The following is a 20,623-nucleotide window of genomic DNA, read 5'->3' as shown; positions in this document are numbered from 1 at the left end:
AGACCAATAGTCAAAGTTCCACCCTCAATCGCCATATTTTTACACTTTATTGTCTTGGTCTCAAAAATGCTAGAATCCAGAGCCGTGTAACCAGTTATTAAAAAAAAATCTGTCAAGATAATGTCAACAGTGGTCTGGTCGGTGCGATTGTCAGAATATTTGAAATTTTGAATTTAAATTTTTGAAATCCGATCGTTTTAATTTATCTTTTGTTTTGTTTTATTTATTTATCCATCTTTATTTCGAATTGTTAACATTTAAAGTTTATTTTGTTTTTAACTATGAGTTTAGCAAATGAAGTTTCGCAAGAGGCGGATAAAGCTACAACAAACGATCTTATAAAATGTCGAGACGAACTTTTACCAAGATTAAAGGATCTTACAGAAAGGGTGCAAATGTTATCATGGTCTTTACACCAGAATTTCATCGATACATATTTCAATTTCACACCAACGAAGAGTTTAGAGCAATTGAATTACAAAAATCGTAAATCGAACATATTATCGGACTTCACTAAATTCCAAGAAGATGTAAAGTTTTTAGACAAAAAATCCGAGAAAAAAGAAGTTATAGAAGAATTCGAAAACAATTGTAAGAAATTAGATAAATCATTGAACAGTTTCCACGATCTATGCACTGTTGTCGAAGGCAAAATAATATTGGATAAGGCGAATCATGAATTCGGGAGATACAATTACACTGAAGCCATGGTAAGCGTTAATGAGTTAAAAAACAAATTACGTTCAATGAAATTCGAAGGAAACGGAACTAAAGCGTTAGCTAATCTGAACTCTCAAGCTGAAAGCCAACTTGCGCTATACACGGCAGAGTTGAGCATAGAAATGGAGGACATATTTACGTGGTCTCAAAAAAAAGGTGGCAACTTCCTCACATACTCTCTGTCGGTACAGCAAAGTGATCCGAGTCTGTTACAGAAGATACTCAAGTCTCTGTATGTCATAGAGAGAATGAACGCAGAACTAGCCCTATTTTCCCATTTCTTCATAGACAAACTTCTACATGACATCATACAACATAATTGTGAAATTTTCACAGAAGATTACATAGGAGCATTAGTCTTTAATATTAAAATAAATTTAAACGAGACAAAGAAACCAAACTTTCAAACTATATTCATGAATTTAACAGCAGTTTTTGAATTCTTACAATCAACATTGGGTACTCAGTTGGTAGCTGAAAAAACATTCATACAAGTGTTCGCTGATAATATTCAGGATAAATTTTTCAATAAAATAATTGAAGATTGCATCAGAAATAACTTGCCTTCATGCGAGGGTACTTATGAGAACTACAAAAACATAGTCATAGAATTGGATTCTTTCAATAAATTTTTGATAGAGCTAAAATTTGTCGATACAGACAAATCTCCCCTCAACGGTTACATAAATGACACAGAGTGTGTGTTGTACAACAAAAAATGCGACAAATTACTCTCTGACGTTCGCAATTTACTAAATGAAAGTTTGTCATACGGTACTATTATAGTTGGAACGAACTTAGAGATGCAAAATGAGTCTTTATTCGATGTGACACAGAAAGAGGTAGTTTACGACCTAAACAACCCACTGTTTATGCCGAGATGTGTTATTTCCCAAAATGTCAAAAGAATCATGTCCATGATAGTCGAGCATTTAGAAGAGAGTATAAAACTGCCCCAGAAATATAATAACCAATTGGTTATGTACATAAAGGATATAGCAGTTATGTACCAATGTATCATACCTAAGAAATTTAAAATAAATTTGGAACACTGTCCATTGGATATTGGTGAGAACTTATATTTTTACTGCTATTATTATTTCTTATAGTGTTACGTCCAGTGTGAAGATGGAAGCTGATCCAATGGCCTCCTAGAGCTTTTATCATTAAGAAGCTCTTTAATTGTGTAGTAACCTCAAACAACCAACCTATACTACAGCCTTTCTTGATGAGTACTGTTTACAGACAAACAAATTTAAAAATGAAGGTAGAAAGCACTAGTCATACCTAATAATAATTATAATAAATATAAATTTTATTAATAAGCAAAGAACAATTTGGAATTTTTTTTAGAAAAAAATGGCTAATATATTTTATAAACAAACCATACATATATTTTATAAACAAACCAAGTTATGAAATGACAAGTGTTTTCTACCTTCATTTCTAATTTCTTTGTTGGTAAACAGTACTCATCCAGAAAACCTGTAGTATAAGTAAATTTTATTTAGTTTAATATATGTCATGAATTGTGACAGTATCATCATTTTCAGCATTATTCTTCAACAACTGCTTCTACCTGGCGCACAGTCTGCTGGGGCCACCGTGGAGGAACAGCATGCCACCGCCGCTGGCTGAGCTGCTCAACACCACACTGCTGGAGTGCATACAGGATCTGAGGGTGCTGGGCTTGGAGAAGATATCACTGTTCTTGCAGGCGCAGAAGAATGTTATTATACAGAAGATTGAAGCTAATGGTAAATATCTATACTAATTATAAAGAAGAAAGATTTGATTGTTTGTTTGCATTGCATAGGTTCTGAAACTAATGAACTGATTTGAACAATTATTTCACTGTTTTTTTTTATTCTCTACAAGTTAGCCCTTGACTACAATCTCACCTGATGGTAACTGATGATGCAATCTAAGATGGAAACAGGCTAACTTGTTAGGAGGAGGATGAAAATCCACACCCCTTTTGGTTTCCACACAACATCTTACCAGAACACTAAATCGCTTGATACTTAAACTGTTAAGAAGCTACAAAAGGGGGTTCCCATTCCTGTAGGAATGCAGGCTAAAATATAGCCTATATAGCATTCGGGGATAGTGTAAGCTGTCCAACAGTGTAAGAAATTTTCAAATCATTCAGTACTGAACCAATTTTGAAAATTATAAAAGCCATGATATTTTCGAGTGTCATAGACTATATTATTTTATCCCCATATTCTCACAGGAACAGAAAATACGCGGGTGAAACCGCGGGGCAGCGGTTAGTAATACAAAAATATACAATAATGTCTATTTCAGAACTACCCTGGAGCCACGATTCATACGAGACTCTGGACCGAGGTATCAACTATGCAATAACCCTGATGCAAGACCTCAAGAACGCATGGCAAGCAGTACTGCCAGCCCGCATGTATGAACTGACAGTTTGCACACTGATCCAAGCGCTGTGTCAGTCAATGCTGGGCCGGATCTTTGCTGACACTAAACCTATATGTGAAGATCTGGTGTACATGATTGCTGTCAGATTTGAGGACACCATAGCTGAAATTGCTACTCTGTTTGAGGTAAATTTACTTGTTTTCTTTAGGCTTGTGTTTATTGGTAATAATATTAGAACCATACCTATAGGATAATAATCGAAAAGCAATGGTAAGATCTAAGATGGGCTCGCCTAAAAATGTCAATTGACTCTTGCTTTGGTAGGCTGGTAATTAAAGAAAGCAAGACCTCAATTAAGCATGACAAACCATACTGCCAGCCTGTATGTTTGAACTGATAGTGTCTACACTGATCCAAGTGCTGTGTCAGTCAATGCTGGGCCGGATCTTTGCTGACACTAAATCTATATGTGAAGATCTGGTGTATGTGATTACTGTCAGATTTAAGGACACCATTGCTGAATTTGCAAGACTGCTTGAAGTCGTGGAATAACTATATTTATGGCAGAAAAAATAACTCCAAGCAGTGACCAGGGTGTAGGTTTAAGGAGCCCTGTCGTCTGTCTATGCCCAGGAAATTAAGTAGACCCCTACTAGAGCAGCTTTGGATAACAGGTAAGTATCCAAAGCTGCACGCCTAACATGCGACCAAACGATATACCTCGTGAAGAGAAATGGACAAAAATCTTTTTGACCAAAAATTAACCAAATTCATGCATCTTTGAATTTGGTTAATTCCAATTTTAATTATTTAAATATTTATATTTTTTAATAAAAAGATTTTATTTTTCTATTTTTAGCATGTCTTAGCATAGTGACCGTAAACGATATTACATATGGGCAATTTCATTCTCTTATTTCATTTATTTTGATTTTAACACAAAACTACTCAACCGATTTTTGTGAAAATTAAATGAGACCAATCTGAAAGTAAACAAAACAACAAACAAAAAATATTTTTCAAACTTAATTGATACGTGACGAAGTTATGACGTAACAAACACGAAAAAAAATACGCGTCGAATTGAGAACCTCTTCCTTTTTATTGAAGTCGGTTAATAAATAATAATTTCGACCAATGGCGGCGGAGTAGTACCAGTGCCATCTCTTTAGTTCCAACGCAATGAAAGAGAGCGGTATTTCCAATTACGCTGCTATTGGTTGACATTTGTCTATTTCTTCTCACGAGAATCGTTTGAATGCATGATATGCCTCCTAAGTGTTTTGTACGTCTTAAAAATCGATGTTTTTTATGAAAATTAAAAAAAAACATTTTTTTTTCAGGAACCAATGAAGTTCGAATCCAAAATCGATGTGTGGAGCAAGTTTGAAATGATGCCAAAGCTGCTAAAAGCGCAGATGCTAGAGATAGTGGACCTCTGGAGCCAACACAAGGGTCTCTCTCAGAGCTACGCGTGCGAGGAAATTAGACTTATCATCAAAATGAGGTTCCCCGATGATAAATATAGGTTGAAAATATTGAAAGAAATACAGTGATTTTTATTTATTTTCTTTAAGTGTTTTATTTTGCACACTATAAATAGGCTATTTGACACTTTTTTTTAAATGTTCTTAAATAGTTTAATAACGATTTCTTAAATAGTTCAATAACGATCTACTATATAGATTTGAACATTTTTTTTTTCATATTTTTCGAGCCGTGATTAGATGAAAATTTTTGTTTTTATATATTTTTTTGACAATACGAGCCAAAACGCCTGTCGGCCATATGACGGTCTATATTTCAACTGTTTTATGAAGTCACTATAACAAATCCCTTACAAACGGAGCGATTGACAAAAATATTAGATAACAATATTAATTTGAAGTTTGAAGTTTAGTACATCAAGTGTGTTAGTGACGTCACAAAATGGACGACACCGTTTTTGACATTTGGAACATTATAAAAAATATGTGATTGCTAGCTGTAGCCGCGCGGTTTTAACCGCGTGGTTCCCGTTCCCGTAGGAATACAGGGATAATATATAGCCTATAGCCTTCCTCGATAAATGGGCTATCTAACACTGAAAGAATTTTTCAAATCGGACTTGTAGTTCCTGAGATTAGCGCGTTCAATCAAACTCTTCAGCTTTATAATATTAGTACAGATTAAATTAAGTTTTATAAAATCCTTAACTTTTATCAATTGATAGGGATATATTTCGGACCCCTATTCCATGTAGGTTTACCCTCAGTAGCTCAGTGATAAAGACGACTCTTCATTGGTAGTGGTTCGATATTCCAACTTAATGGCGAATATTGAATTTTTTTAATAAATAATAGTAAGTAGCTTATGAAAAGGAAAAAGTATCAAAATACTTGGATCTTGCTCACGAGATTACCGCCATGTGGAATGGAGGCCGTGGGTAGTTACCACCCAACCGGCAAAGACGTACCGCCAAGCGATTTAGTGTTCCGGTACGATGCCGTGTAGAAACCGAAAGGGGTGTGGATTTTCATCCTCCTCCTAACAAGTTAGTCCGCTTCCATCTTAAAATGTTCCATCACTTACCATCACATGAGATTGTAGTCAAGGGCTAACTTGTATAGAATTGAAAAAAAAATCGAGTCATTCATCATCAGTCGATTCTCTTTCTACGATCGCAAACGCTTCGAAAACTAGAAAAATGTATGGGAATGACAGATCTAGATCACGTGACCTGTCGATAGCAAATATCAGTCCCACACATCTTTCTAGTTTAGCGATCGTTAGCGATCGTAGAAAGAGAATCGATGTGCCACTTAGCTAGGGGGGCAGTGGTTGTTTCCAAAATGGCCGACAGAGTACCTACAGGTTGATTAGTGAACTACTGCGTTCATGAAAGTCGGTCAAAGAGGGAAAAATTGTATGCTATCATTACCAACTTAGATAACAGCATTCCCCAGTCCTCACGTGCTAGAACATAGCGTCCGATTCATGACTGATTATTGCGTGCATTAGGTTCAGTACAGTGAATAAGTAGGTAAGTTTACATAAGCGCACAAAGCGTTTGTGCAAATATAATTATTTGCGGAAGAACGGAAATAGGAAAGAAAGTAATATCGATAAATAGAGCCCGACAATAATTTTCAATCGGAACGTTACGTAACGGTTTTTCTTTAGTTAACAATTTGAATTTTCCAAGGTCATGAACGATTCTTGAAATAATCAATCAAAAAAATTGGCTTATTTAATGTTTCTTAAATCTTAATTCGATGCGTTATTCGAAAATGTAATACCTATTTAAGTGCTTATTGCCTGTTATTTTTTATTGCAGCTTTTGTCGTTGATGAAAAAAACATACATACAGCCGAATGTAGAACCTTCTCCTTTTTGGAAATCGGTTAAAAATAAAAAGCCCCTGCATTCTACATCGATCGTTTTCAAGGCAACTTCATTATTTAAATTGTATATTATAAATATAAAGTTCAAATCAAAAGTGTCAAAAAGTTCGTCGGCGAGTGTAAAATAGCGGAATTGCATGAAAGAGCTAGGATATCCCGCGGAGTCTCGCAAAAACACATGGCCACTGAGGAGGTTTTAGTGGGTAGAAATCCTACGTAACCCGACCTCTCCAGTCTCCCTCCGGAGGTTGGATATCTCATAAGGTATTTTCCGTCACCGAAAAGGTGTTACACTATTCATATGTCTGTCATTATTTTTTTTTTTTATTCTTTACAAGTTAGCCCTTGACTACAATCTAACCTGATGGTAAGTGATGATGCAATCTAAGATGGAAGCGGACTAACTTGTTAGAAGGAGGATGAAAATCCACACCCCTTTCGGTTTCTACACGGCATCGTACCGGAACGCTAAATCGCTTGGCGGTAAATTTCACCGACAATCGTAGATAGGTACTCGAATATTTAACTCAGCAGGGTGGTTATGTACCTACGTATCTCGGAGTGCGATTTAAAACATGAGCCATTGCATCAAGTTAAAGTGATGTTTTTTTTTTGCAATAATCTAACATGGTTATTGAAGCGAAATGATGTTAATTAACGTCATAATACTTCATGTGGCAGTTATTTTTCGTTTTTGCGACAATCTAACAAAGTCATGTCAACCAAATAACGTTAATTAATTTTATTTCAATGAAATCATGTTTAAATAACTTTTATTTTTACTATTCCTACCAACCAACCAATGTCACTTGTTGTAAATTGACTCTATTGAGCGTTATATCGATTAAATAACCATGCTACTTACCTAGCGTGCAGGGTATACCTATTTTTATCACCATCACACAATGCAAGTATTTAAACTTTTTAGTTAATAAAGACAATTAACTCATAAGTCAAGCCATCCAATTTTTTAAGAAGCAATAAATAACAATTCAGAAGACAAATAAATATTATGCTTTTTGAATAACTACTTAAATCAGCAATGCAATAGACGCCGACGATCCCTTTATTGCTGAAATTGTTGGTAGTAATCACATATCATTAAAAGAAACGGCTCCTTGTTTGTATTCAATGTTATCATAAACATGAAAATCTGCCCTATATCCACATATTATATAACCCAAGTGGTTGATATTGGCAATGGCAGAGAAAGTTATCCACCCATTGCGGTAATATAAAAACGATTAGCGCTTCCTAGCTCGTATCATTTTATACGTACCCATGCTCGCGATCGATACACATCGCTCACTATGCAACACTTATCGGTAGGTACAACACTAGCTACCGGTTTTTATTATCGATCTATCGATAAGTGTTATCAATTTTGTTTGACACAAAAAACAAACAATAAATAATAGTGTTGTTCCAATTAATTTGATTAATCGATTATAAAAACCGGTCAATAGTATATTACGATTAAATAAATTAAAAAAGTGAAGTGATTCAAGTGATATGATGAAGCATTTGTGGACTTTTTGGTGATTAGTGATGATGATTTGTGAGATAGTGATGAGTTTAACTAACCTGGGTAATGTACAAATTGAGAATTACTAATTTTAATATCTCAGTGATATTTTTAGGGAACTGTAAAATAGATTGAAGCTGTGGGGTAGTTGGATTAAATTCAAAAGTCAACCGTTGCCATATATAGGCAGTTTTAGTTATTGGATTGTATCCATTTACAGCTCGGACTAGTACCGTTAAAAAATGATCAAGCAATTTTTTTTCAAGAGGATCTTAATTATTTTTAATTTTAAAACCACAATACGAAGAATGTACTTTTTGTTGTATTATCTAGTTATTATTATTTTTAATACCTAAATATGTAATTTAAATTCATGAAAATTTAAATAAAACTCAATAATACTTAAGTACCTTATAATTTGAATCCTACCCGAGGCCTAATTTTATAATTACCTGAGTAATTTTATAGTTCCTATCATTGTTATCATAATTATTTTTAGTCAATAATCAAATTTTTAATTAATCTTTAATTAATATTCCTCAAACTGATGAAAGACTGTGCTAAGGAGTCATCATTATTATTATTGACAACCCATATTCGGCTCAAAACAAATCAAAAATCATTTATTTCAAGCTCATTAGGCTCAGTTTACAAGCACTTTTGACAAGTCAGTTGACTATTTGTAAAGATTCTACCACCGTTGAGCTCACTGTTGAGCATGTCTCTTCTCTCGAGGGGATCGAACCAAAACCTGCCGGTGATGAATACAGCTCCTTAGAGGTTTTATATTTGTTTACCGGTATCTTAGTTGCAATATTATGTAAATATATCTCTATGATAATATATTAATAAAAAATACATGTATTCCTTATATATCTTGACCTACTTGACAGCCAGACAAGCTATAGCTTGTTATGAATATTCATAAAACAAGGAAAGTAAAAGAAAACTCACTTGTTCTCGTAAACATTAATAAATTAAATAAGTGTCAGGAGAATTCGAAGATGAAAAAGTGTTTGCGTGATATACTCAGTTACACGCAACTATGTTACTCGCACATGCCGCCTCTGCCATTCGTATAGTAGATGTCACACAAAAAGAGCACTAACATACAACGCACGCTGCTAGGAACTATATATCGCTTCACAGCAGACGTTCAATCACACTTTTATGATATTTATTTAACTACCCGATAATGATTATTCTTGATTTTTCTTCTCTTTTGTTTGTTCATTATTTTTGTTCTTAAATATTGTATTATGTAATAATAACCAGTGCACAGTAAAACCAACTGTGGTTTGTGTTGCACTATGGTTAGGCTTAATTAAAATGTGTTTTTTTTTTTGTTTATTAATAAATAAATAAATAACTAGATGTTAGGAGACACGTTTAATTCGCAATTTTGATTTTATTTCTAAGTATCAATTTCTATAGCTCATTCTTAAAAAAAAGAATGTCCAAACTTGGGATTGTGAAAAACATAACCTAACCTAACCTAACCACAGATTAATATGATTCTACCTATTGAAAGAAATGCTCATCTGCATGAGTGCCTTAACAGTCATTGTGTTTATATGTCAGACAGTTAAACATTTAAATATGTAGGTACTTATTATATTGCTATTACTGTCATATTCACGCATAAAAAACATTGCTTACAGTTATAACGTATTTATAACAAGTACCTATTCAGAGTTTAAGACTTATGACAATTTTTCTAATGCGGTGTTGCATAATTTGCCTTATAACCTAAACGAAACACCAATAATAATTCATTTATAAGTGATTGAATTTCCTATTGTAGGTAACACATGTAAAAGCTAGGCTATCACAAAAATTATGTACCTACAGGTATAGTTTTCCTATTATAGGCCTAGCACGCGACCAACGATGTATCTTTTCACGAGATATAATTGGTCGCAAGATTGGCCTACTGGAAGACGTTTTGCCTTTCGATGCATCAACACAGCAACAACGTGTTATTAAATTATTTATAGTAACTCGTCAACGTATGACTTAACATCTATTTACAGACAGATGATAAGTAACTTTAAATTCATTGTGTATTTGCATTGCTGATACTCCTTCAGTTTTACACACTAAATCGCTTGTTTACATGTCACCGTAAAATTGTAAATACCGTTAGGTAGTTTATAATCTATCTCGCGAGATTGTGAACTGTTCAACTGTCGATAGATTGTGAACATACTACTCCTGCGAACCGGAATTTGAGTGACTCAGAAACCAATGGTTAGGTTAGGTTAGGTAGCTATGTTTTTATTTATCAGCATACAAATGAAAAAAATCCTTACAATCTTCCGAATAAAAACACGTTAAAATGTAAGAGTTGCAGTATGTTGCGGTTCACAATCTATCGACAGTTCACAATCTCGCGGGATATCTAACGGTTTTACAATTTTACGTAATTTTCCTAACCTAACCTAACCAGGAACCTGCACATAAGACATGCATAGCCTGACGACTGCCTACTATTTGTGAGATACGTATAGTGCCTACTGTACTTAAAAACCTTGTGCACGCCTCTGCACTTTAACTACCTAACAGCATGGAGCATATGTCCATTGTGCATTTATTTCAGTGTTCCTTTTACGTGACAGGTACAACCTATGCAACAGTAAAAGTTATTAAAGAAATATGTACTACCTACCTAATTGTTTCATTTATGTGTTATTAACTTGAAAACTTACAGATTTTATCAATTTAGGTAATATTATAGTTTAGTCTTCTAAAACCTCAATCTAAGGAGGATGAAAATCCACACCCCTTTCGGTTTCTACATCCGAATTCCGAACTCTTAGAAACAACGCCTATATAATGTTGATATGGTTGTTTCTAATCTCCCTAAAAACTGCATGAAAATCCGTTTAATATATCAAAATTAACAGGTAACCCCTAACCCATAATCCTTCTCCTATAAGGAGGATGGCCAGCCCCTGTAACCAAGTGACTCGTCGATACTCTTTCTACCATCGCAAACGCTTCGAAAACTAGAAAAATGTATGGAAATACAAATAAATAAATAAATAAAAGACAGATCTTGATCACGTGATCAAGTCAATGTCGATGCAAATGTCATTGAGCTATCGGCCAATAATGCCATCTCCATACATTGTTCTACTTTTCGAAGCGTTAGCGATCGTAGAAAGAGAATCGACGTGCCACTTGGCTACAGGGGCTGGGCCTGTTAGGTACGTATCTATTCTATTTCTACAAACGTTAATGCTTCAAAAATTTAAAAATGTATGGGGATGGCATTATTGGTCGATAGTTCACCTATCAATCGGCTATGTCACCCTCATACATTTTTTAATTTTCGAAGCGTTAGTAGAAAGAGAATCGATGTGTAATGTGGCTAGAGGCCCTGTCCTGTAATGTGCCGTGTAAGGGTGATTAAAATACTAATAAATATAGAATTAACTATCGTGAGTGTTATTAATATTAAATTATTATAAAACACGGCTAAAACTCACGTGACACTACGTAGGAGTATGCTAGTCATGAGTTTAGCTCACGTTGCAAGAATTAGCCTATGAAGAAGGCCCTTGGATGGGTTCAAAACTAGTCGGGTATACTCTGTAATTGTGTTACGTGAGTTTTAGGCGTGTTTTATATAAATAAATCTTATAATGATCATATAAATTAATAATAATTCATCAAACATCTTTTCCAGGCGGCATTCCTGATCACAGCGTTAGCGATCGCCGTCAATGGGCGTGTTGTGGGCGCGCACAATGCCACCAGCGACCAGCTGGCGCTGGAGGCCAGCGCAGCGATAACCGTCGTCGAGGGGCCCCAGGACAAGCCGCTGCCAGAGCCCCAGGTCTTGCCGCTACCGGAGCCCCAGAACAAGCCGCTACCAGAGCCGCAGGTTAACCCGCTTCCGGAGTTCAAGCCTCTACCAGAGATACAGCAGGACAAAGCACCGTTGCCCCTAGCTCCGGTTAAAGCGAACCAGACCAACAGCCCAGAGCTGAGACCCCCGAGCAAACCCCCCATCGTCCCTCCCAAATACTACCGAGACGTACCAAAGCCGTATTACAAAAACCAGCATCCAGCGCACCCCCGCCTCTACACGAAAAACCAGCTGAAGCAGTTAGCAATCTACAAGCAAAACGCGAGGCTCATGCAACGCGGTAACCTCTACTACAACCAACCGCCCCGTCAGCAGCTCATGTTCGCCGCGTCTACCGCCAGACCAACCGTAGCAAAGTACAGCATACCAGTGCAAACAATTAACGGCATACGCACAGAGTTCGTGCGACCGCCCCATTTTGTTAACATCACGACGACAACTAGCACTCAGCCGCCGACTACGACGCGGAAGGTTCTTCGAACGAAACGGATATGGCCGAAGAGGATACTCGAAAAGCTGAACACCACCCGCATTGAGTCTGAAAATCCTGGCAACGATAGCGTCACAAATAAAACACAGGTCGCTTCCTCGAATCGTCTGCGTATCAGTTACACGGATAACTCTGTGTCCTCGACAACTCCACAACCGACTACCAGAGTTTACCGGCGAGTCACCAGGACATCTAAATATAAATACACAACACCGACTAGTTTCAACGACATAGAACCGAACGACTGGGTGCCAATCATGCCCTCGCATTACGCTAATCGAAAAGCCTCCCAAACTCCAATGAGCAGACGATCAGATATATACCTCGACAGCCAATCCCAAGAATCGAACGCGAGAAACTTAGTATACCTCCAGTCGTATGGAGCTGGTGTACCCAGGAAGAACATGGTTTTTTTTCGTAAAAAGAAAAGACAACCACATCAATACGCAATCCCTCAACAACAACAATACGCAATTCCTCAACATCATCAATACGCAATCCCCGCTGAGAACAGACCCAAAGCGATCTACAACTTGCCGGCAGCGCGCGTGCCTGCAAATTATCTCTCGCCCACTTTGACCTACGACGGCCACCAGCCGGATGAGAGCAAAGATAACGTCCTCACGAAAGTCAAGCATCATCACCATCATCACCACCATCGGTACGTAAAAACTGTGGAGAAACCTGTCAACGTACCCTATAAAGTCGAAGTGCCGAAACCGTATGCGGTAGAAAAGAAAGTTCCGGTGCCGGTGCCAGTGGAAAAAGTCAAAGTTGTGGATAGGCCCTACCCTGTTACAGTAGAAAAGAGAGTCCCCTACCCCGTCACTGTTAGAGTCCCGCAACCTGTTCCCGTCAAAGTAGTAGAGAAGGAGTACGTCCCCAAACCTTACCCCGTGGTCCATCACGTCCCCGTCGTGAAACACGTAGAAGTGAAGGTCCCGCAACCCGTCCCCGTGCCTGTTGAGAAAAAGGTACCTTATCCCGTGCAAGTGCCCGTCACCGTCGAGAAGCAAGTCCCTTACCCGATCCCGGTCGAGAAACAAGTGCCCTACCCTGTCCCGTACAAAATTTACGTCCCCCAACCTTACCCCGTCGAAAAGAGAGTTCCCTATCCAGTCAAAGTGAGAGAACCAGTAGAAGTTATCAGACACATAAAAGTACCGGTGCTCCGACCGTACCCCGTAAAAGTCCCCCAACCTATACCCATCAGGATCGAGAAGAGGGTCCCCTATCCAGTCAGAGTGGAGAAGAGAGTCCCCTTCCCCGTCGAAGTTTTCGTTCCTCAAAAGATCCACGTAGAGAAAAAGGTGCCGATTTACATCCCCAAACCTTATCCCGTAGAAAAGAAAGTTCCCTATCCGGTCAAAGTCCCGTACCCTGTAAAAGTGCCCGTAAAAGTACCAGTCGAGGTTCCCGTACAGGTGCCTGTGTATATCCACCATCCTTTTCAGATCCTAAACCAGCAGGAGGCCGCGGCGGGCAGCGAGAATCGGTACTACAATAGCCAGTACGAGGCCGGCGCGTCGGAGAATTCCTACCACAACGACGGCGTATCGGAGAGTTCGTATCACAACGACGGAGTGTCGGAGAGTTCGTATTACAACGACGGAGTGTCGGAGAGTTCGTATTACGGAGACGAAGACGCGGATCGGATCGGACGCTCTGGTTCTGACAGCGTGACAACTAACCCATTGCATTCCGCAGTGACAGTTCACGGGAACACGGGTTACAACGGCGTTATATCGCGTTCTGACAGCGAGTCGACTACGTTACAGCCAGTGACCTCGACTACCGCGACTACAAACTTGTAGTACACTGAACACTAGTGACAAAGTGAATTTGTTTGTGCAAGTAAACTCTGTGTAGAAGTTGATGGGAGATGCTGTGATATTTGATGAGTTATCATTAGCTATTTTAGTCCCACCATGTGGCTGCCGTTCCATGACATTGCACCGTATATCCACATACATTATTTTGTAGAATAATGTCCTCGCACATGGTTACATATACTGGCATTTAAATATTTTTTTATGAGTCAAAAATCCTGAGGACTGTTTTTAGCAAATAGTATTGTTTTTAGATACAGTGTTCTGTCATGGTACGGCAGGTGGCATCTTTGCAAGTAATTCCTTTAAATATTTATTAATTTATTTACTATACGTTGTTTACCGCCAAATACATAAGTTATAATAGAAATTTTTGTTAATTAAAAAGCCTACCTCATATAACATTTGTGTGCATATTTTCAAGAGTATTGGGTAAGTACTTTACGTAGAAGTTGCTTAGACAAAATGAAATACAATTTTTAAGTTATCACCTATCAAAATTAGGTAACAGAATCTTATTTGTGAGGAGTACGACACGACGATAGGTGAGGAGTGTGATATGACAGAGGGTCCAAATAAGTCGTGGTGACAACACGAATTACATGAACCTAAACCATGTGCGATGTAGCATAGTGCGGATGACAGTTCGTTTGACTCTTGAAAGTTTGCCGCGATTCACGATAACAGTACGTATTATGAACTTCATACAGGCAACTGTCACCCGTACCATGATATAGCACATAATATATATAACGATACGTCACGCCGGTACATTGTTATCTATTTTTTTCTTGTTAATATTATACCTATACCTATTTGAATTTATGACCTTAACTACTTTCTTTTTAAAAAACACTAAAGTAAGTAAAAAGTGACTAAGGGTTCATTTACACTAGCGGCAACTCTACCGACGACCGCAGTCGACTGCAGTCAGCGACGTCTCGGCGGCAGGCGACGGCGTCAGCGTCTCGGTGGCAACCAAGGACAATCGATTGCGTCGGCGACGTCTCGGCGGCAGGTGACTGCAGTCGACTCTCGGCGGCGGTCGCCCACTGCAGTCGACTCCCGTTGGCTGCCGCCGAGACTTCGCTGACTGCAGTAGACGGTAGCAGCCTAGCAGCTGTCGCTCGTGTAAATGAACACTAACAGTGGAATTCATAGACATTCGAGGGGCACCTCCAGGTGTTCATTCACCTGGTGAGTGTCAAATTCTCAAACAAATAGAGGTTAAACTCGACACTCAGCGGCTGAACGATCCCCTGGGGGTGCCCCTACAACGTCTATAAATTCCACTGTTAGTTGGTCTCTAGTGGGTATTTTCGGAGCTAATTGACTTTATCAGACAGACGGACAGACAAATCCTATAAAAGCCGCTGTCACGATACTGCCCCTATAGCCAAGTGGTACGTCGATTCTCTTTCTACGATCGCAAATGCTTCGAAAACTAGAAAAATGTATGGGGATGACATTTGCTATCGACAGACCACGTGATCAAGTTGTCGATCGGATCTGTCATTCCTGTACATTTTTCTATTTTTAGAAGCGCTTGCGATCGTAGAAAGAAATTCATCATGCCACTTGGCCCCATGGGCTGACCTCTATAGGTTTCGTTTATTAATTACTAGCTGACGCCGCGTGGTTCCCGTTCCCGTGGGAATACGGGGATAATATATAGCCTATAACCTTCCTCGATAAATGGGCTATCTAACACTGAAAGAATTTTTCAAATCGGACCAGTTGTTCCTGAGATTAGCGCGTTCAATCAAACAAACAAACAAACTCTTCAGCTTTATAATATTAGTATAGATGACGTACGGAACTCTAAAAAAAATAAAAACATATCAGATAGGGAAACATAACAAAGTGGTTATGAATGTAATTGTTTTCGCAGTTAACGCCTGCGACGGAGCCAGCGATTTCGCGCGCCAACTCGACTGTGACTCACTTTCGATGTCTGCACTTCCTATTCCGCAGACAATATTGGTTTTTGCTCATTCTTACTGTATTAATAAGTACTAGTAGTGTTTTATATGAAACTAGTAGACGCTGCGCGGTTTCACCCGCGTGGTTCCCGTTCCCGCAGGAATACGGGGATAAAATAAGCCTACAGCCTCCCTCGATAGATGGGCTATCTAACACTGAAAGAATTTTTCAAATCGTACCAGTAGTTTCTGAGATTAGCGCGTCCAAACAAACTATTCAGCTTTATAATATTAGTATAGACAAGCTCGTTGTAAAGCACGCAAGCTTTACAAGCACCCCAATGGTAACTGAAGATGTAACGAAGTAAGTTTTTTAAGCTGGTCAACTCTTAAATAGCAATTGCTCCTTATTATATACGTGAATTTTTTCACGTATCCATATACAACCATTTAGCCGGTAGAGGGTGGAGTGGACACACTTGATTCTAACAAAAATTAGCTTAATAAACGGGTCCTAAATCGAGAAATATTCGTAAAGGAATTTTTAAATATTTTTTGAAGACCTATCAAAAATTTCATCAACATTTCCCATGTAGGGGATCCTAAAAAAAATATTTTTCAACATTTTATTTTACGATTTTGTTCACATTTTTAATGTACATATTCATGCTAATTTACAGTTTTCTAGTAGTAATAGTCTCTGCGCTAAAACGCGGACAGACGGGCGGACGGACAGACAGCCGGACATAGCGAATCTATAAGGGTTCCTTGTGGACTACGGAACCCTAAAATCAGAAAAAAATACTTTGGCATGGAATTCCAGATTACAGGTCTCCGAAACGCTCCAAGAGAGCTTAACTGATAAAATTGAAGACATTTTCTGAAGATAGAACCTTCATTCATCATCATTTGCCTTCGAAAAACAGACTTTTATCGTGATATAGAGGTTAGGGCGTTTCCTACTAAAATATAAAAATAAACAAGTAAAAACTTAACACATTTATTTATAGTTATAATTAAATTATATCTATTAAAAGTATAGATTCAAATGCAGAAGCTTAAAATTCAAATTGGCTCAAAAACAGTAGTGAACATAAAATTCCATAGAGCTAAAATTTGGTAGTAATGGTTAGAACACTACAATAAATTAATTTTGAAAGTTCTCTTCATTCCCGATACTTATCTGGAATAAAATTTATTAAAGGTCAAAGGTCACAAAAATGGGGGGTTATCGGGTTTTTAGCATAACTGTAAGTTTCATTATACAATTAGGTTTGACAAAATTGTAGTTTTCATTTATAATGGTGTTCTAAACAGTCATTTTTACCAAATTTTTGTAAGTCTAAATTGACCGGACAATTTTTTGCTATTTAAATTGGCACAAATCTTTTTAATATAATCTTAATACATATACAGGTTGCTCGGGAGTGTTTACCATAACTCTAGGGTTATATTCTTTAACAAAAGTTAATTACAAATGTTCATGGAACATGTGATCTAAAATGAATATTTTCGTTTGTAAATAGAGCCTAAAATGTGTCCCTTATATGCATTCTTATAATAATGACGTATTTATATTTTAAAATGCTTTTTTTACCTAAAGGCGTGTGTTACATAGATAGTCAGTATTAATTGAATTACTTTGTATGATTTTTTTATAGTTAATAAAATATTACTTATGCAGTTCGGTTCCTAAAAGTGATCTCGTTAATACCTTGAAGTTATGGAAAATACTCCTGAGCTCCCTGTATATGTTCTTTTCATTTAATTAAACCAAAACATGGCGTTTTATTACATTTTTACCATTATGTACCAGATATTTAATATACTTTAATGCTCTTAATTTAAGAAAAATTAAAAAAAAATATTAAAAAAAATGTATTGTATACATAATTGTAATTTCTTAACACAGGAAAAAGGGCTTATTATTATAATGATCTTAATGATCTGTAAATTGTAAATATACTGAGTAAGTTTCACATTACAATTACATTGAAATAAATTTAAAGTTCACTTAATTGTAATATACATAGAAGAGTTTACTTGACTTTAACAAACTGCCATTCCAGCTCATATACGCCCACTGAGGTTTTGTTTTTCTCATCATAATCAACCCATTCTTTCTCTGACAAATCAACATCCTCAAACTTTTTACCTGTAACAACAATGGCTAGATCAACTTGTGCTATCATGATGGGAAGCAATGATGTGTAACTTGGGAGTACTTTATAGCTGAGTGTCTCATGTAGATGATGGTAAGATGGGAGTTAGTAGCAGGGATGTAACAGAGAGAATTTTATCTGAACCGAGGACGGAGTGTGAGTTTTTAAGATTTATAGTAGTCGGAACCGGAGTCAGGTGCAGAGTCAGAAATGGTGTGCAGAAGGGAGATTTTTTCTTTGTTTTTTTTTTTTAAATTATAAAATTAAGTCAGTGATCCCTGTCAGTTTGATCACTGACAGAACATCAGTGAACCTGTGCCTTCTGAAAAATTCTTTCACCAATGGTCAGTGGCGTGCATAAGGTTGTCGATCAGGATATGCACTGGTAAGAAAAATTAACCAGTGGCGAAATCTTCATTTAATAAGCATTAAGAAAATAAATCTTAGGGTATGCAGTCCTTTAATACACATATGAAGTGCACACCACTGCCAATGGTAAGGTACATTTTCAGCAAATAAAACAGCATATTTTTTCCTGTATGGCATGGCAACTGCATGAGCAAAACCGACAACCGACCGGCTTTTACTAGTCAATCTATACTAATATTTTATAGAGGTAAAGTTTGTGGTATTTTAGAGGTTACTCTATGAATCTACTGAACTGATATTTAAAATTCATTTACCAATAGAAAGCCATGTTATGTGTGCATGTCATAGGCTATATTTTATCCCCATATTCTCACTGGAATCGGAACTAAGCGGGCAAAACTGATGGGCGTAGGCTTGTTATAAATATAACAACAAAATTATGTGTACCGTCATCTTCAGCTTCAGCAATCCATCCAGACTTAGGCTCAAAGTCCACAGGCTCAACACCTCGGCAGTCAAATGTCACTATACTCTTGTATTTACCAACATCATTGCTCGTGAATGCTCCTAGAAATACAATAAAATCATAGACATACAAACTTTTATTATTGGATTTTATAAAGCATGTTGTAACTTTAGAGTGTATTACAAGTTAAGCATACCTACTATACTTATGTGTGTAAATACAGAGATTCCTTTTGAAAAGTTTGTAAAAACACAAGACATCTAATGCTATCTAGAGTATATATTACTTAAAATTCATCATATCAGCCGATGGACGTCCACTGCAGGACTTTTGTAGGGGCTTCCAAACAACACATCACAATTTCATAGGCTATATACCCAATATACCGAACGGGAATGGGAATTACGCGGGTGATACCACGGGGCGTCGGCTAGTATCAAATAAAGCTTACAAGTTTGACATATAGCATCATCAACCTCATTAATAAAACCTCTTCAAGGACTTGTGTAAAGGTGCCAATCTATTTGAGCAGTAAAAATACTTCTAGAGTCAAGCCACAGGTGCTCCGTTGTGTTTACTACTGAGTCCAGAGGACAGTAATGCAATATTATCATCAAGTAATAACAAAAAGTCACAGAAAGGTTACATCAACCTACCATTGCTTCCATCGATAACATCGATACTATTTTCTCTCGAACACAGTTTGCACTTAATAAGGAGGTTCGTTTCTGACCTATTGTGCTTCTGAGGAACTTTATCAGCTTCAGTCAGGTCGTGGAACTTCTCAGAAACTTCGCCGCAGCTGCTACACTTGAGTTTTAGGAACCATTGATAATGTGGATGGTTTGTGTATAACTTCTCTATGCATTCCAGCGTCGCTCTTATCTGAAGTGCTATTTTTACCATTTTGAGCACGGTTTATGGACTATTTTAGTTAAAATCTAGAATTTTATTAAACAAAACAAAGTACTCAGGACACCGCTGTAATTAAAGTCACAATCACCACTGTCAACTGTCAACCAGAAAACATTGACTGTTGACACTTCTAATATTTAGGATATTCGTCTGTGTTTGTAACGCAATAGACTTTCCAATTTGATTTTTAAAACTTTATAAACGTTAGAACGTGGTTAAAAACGATCAACAAACACTGGATGGTGGATGGTTGAGGTTGAGCCATAACTTATTAATACTGGAATAGTATTTATTAATAAAGATAATACTTAAATTAGCTAAACTTATTATAAAAATAAAATATAAGGAAATATAACTACAACTACAAAATTAAAATAAATTAAAATTAAAACTAATACCTAAGATAACTTATTTGATTAACAGCTTGGCAGCGCCGCAGTACGGGCCATTTTGTTATTACGGGCTATTTTACGGGTACGGGTTATTTCGTATTACGGGCCAAATGGGACCAATCTGGCAGTATACTACATTTAAACAAAAAAGAATTTTTAAATTGTGAATTGATGAAGTTATGCGG

General features: G+C 37.1%; 3 protein-coding genes across 3 annotated transcripts; 2 read left to right on the top strand and 1 right to left on the bottom strand.

The window, feature by feature from the left end:
* The first annotated feature begins 137 nt into the window (after positions 1 to 137).
* On the top strand, positions 138 to 4,682 carry LOC112055291 (centromere/kinetochore protein zw10). Its single transcript, XM_024095320.2, has 4 exons — positions 138 to 1,788; positions 2,274 to 2,477; positions 3,031 to 3,296; positions 4,455 to 4,682. Exons 1-4 carry the CDS (start codon positions 282 to 284, stop codon positions 4,665 to 4,667), a joined length of 2,190 nt encoding a protein of 729 aa, XP_023951088.1. The 5' UTR covers positions 138 to 281; the 3' UTR covers positions 4,668 to 4,682.
* Positions 4,683 to 7,685: 3,003 nt separating this feature from the next.
* LOC112053675 (titin-like) lies at positions 7,686 to 14,582 on the top strand. Its single transcript, XM_024093161.2, has 2 exons — positions 7,686 to 7,819; positions 11,711 to 14,582. The coding sequence occupies exons 1-2, from the start codon at positions 7,805 to 7,807 to the stop codon at positions 14,195 to 14,197; spliced, it is 2,502 nt and encodes an 833-aa protein (XP_023948929.2). The 5' UTR covers positions 7,686 to 7,804; the 3' UTR covers positions 14,198 to 14,582.
* Positions 14,583 to 17,118: 2,536 nt separating this feature from the next.
* On the bottom strand, positions 17,119 to 20,141 carry LOC112053677 (UPF0587 protein CG4646). Its single transcript, XM_024093163.2, has 3 exons — positions 19,788 to 20,141; positions 19,113 to 19,232; positions 17,119 to 18,289 (listed from the first exon to the last, which is right to left on the bottom strand). The coding sequence occupies exons 1-3, from the start codon at positions 20,035 to 20,037 to the stop codon at positions 18,174 to 18,176; spliced, it is 486 nt and encodes a 161-aa protein (XP_023948931.2). The 5' UTR covers positions 20,038 to 20,141; the 3' UTR covers positions 17,119 to 18,173.
* Positions 20,142 to 20,623: the final 482 nt, after the last annotated feature.

Source organism: Bicyclus anynana, chromosome 23 (genome assembly GCF_947172395.1).
Source record: "Bicyclus anynana chromosome 23, ilBicAnyn1.1, whole genome shotgun sequence".
Classification (NCBI taxonomy): domain Eukaryota; kingdom Metazoa; phylum Arthropoda; class Insecta; order Lepidoptera; family Nymphalidae; genus Bicyclus; species Bicyclus anynana.
The sequence above is the reverse complement of the archived record's forward strand: the minus strand, read 5'-3'. Positions and strand labels throughout refer to the sequence as shown.

What these genes read in the sequence shown, in the direction of transcription:
- LOC112053677 (XM_024093163.2), bottom strand. Translation starts at nt 20,037, where the DNA reads ATGGTAAAAATAGCACTTCAGATAAGAGCGACGCTGGAATGCATAGAG. An exon ending in TGTTATCGATGGAAGCAATG is followed by an intron (nt 19,233 to 19,787) that starts GTAGGTTGATGT and finishes TTGTATTTCTAG; the next exon opens with GAGCATTCACGAGCAATGAT. An exon ending in TGCTGAAGCTGAAGATGACG is followed by an intron (nt 18,290 to 19,112) that starts GTACACATAATT and finishes TTGTTGTTACAG; the next exon opens with GTAAAAAGTTTGAGGATGTT.
- LOC112055291 (XM_024095320.2), top strand. Translation starts at nt 282, where the DNA reads ATGAGTTTAGCAAATGAAGTTTCGCAAGAGGCGGATAAAGCTACAACA. An exon ending in ACAGAAGATTGAAGCTAATG is followed by an intron (nt 2,478 to 3,030) that starts GTAAATATCTAT and finishes TGTCTATTTCAG; the next exon opens with AACTACCCTGGAGCCACGAT. An exon ending in AAATTGCTACTCTGTTTGAG is followed by an intron (nt 3,297 to 4,454) that starts GTAAATTTACTT and finishes TTTTTTTTTCAG; the next exon opens with GAACCAATGAAGTTCGAATC.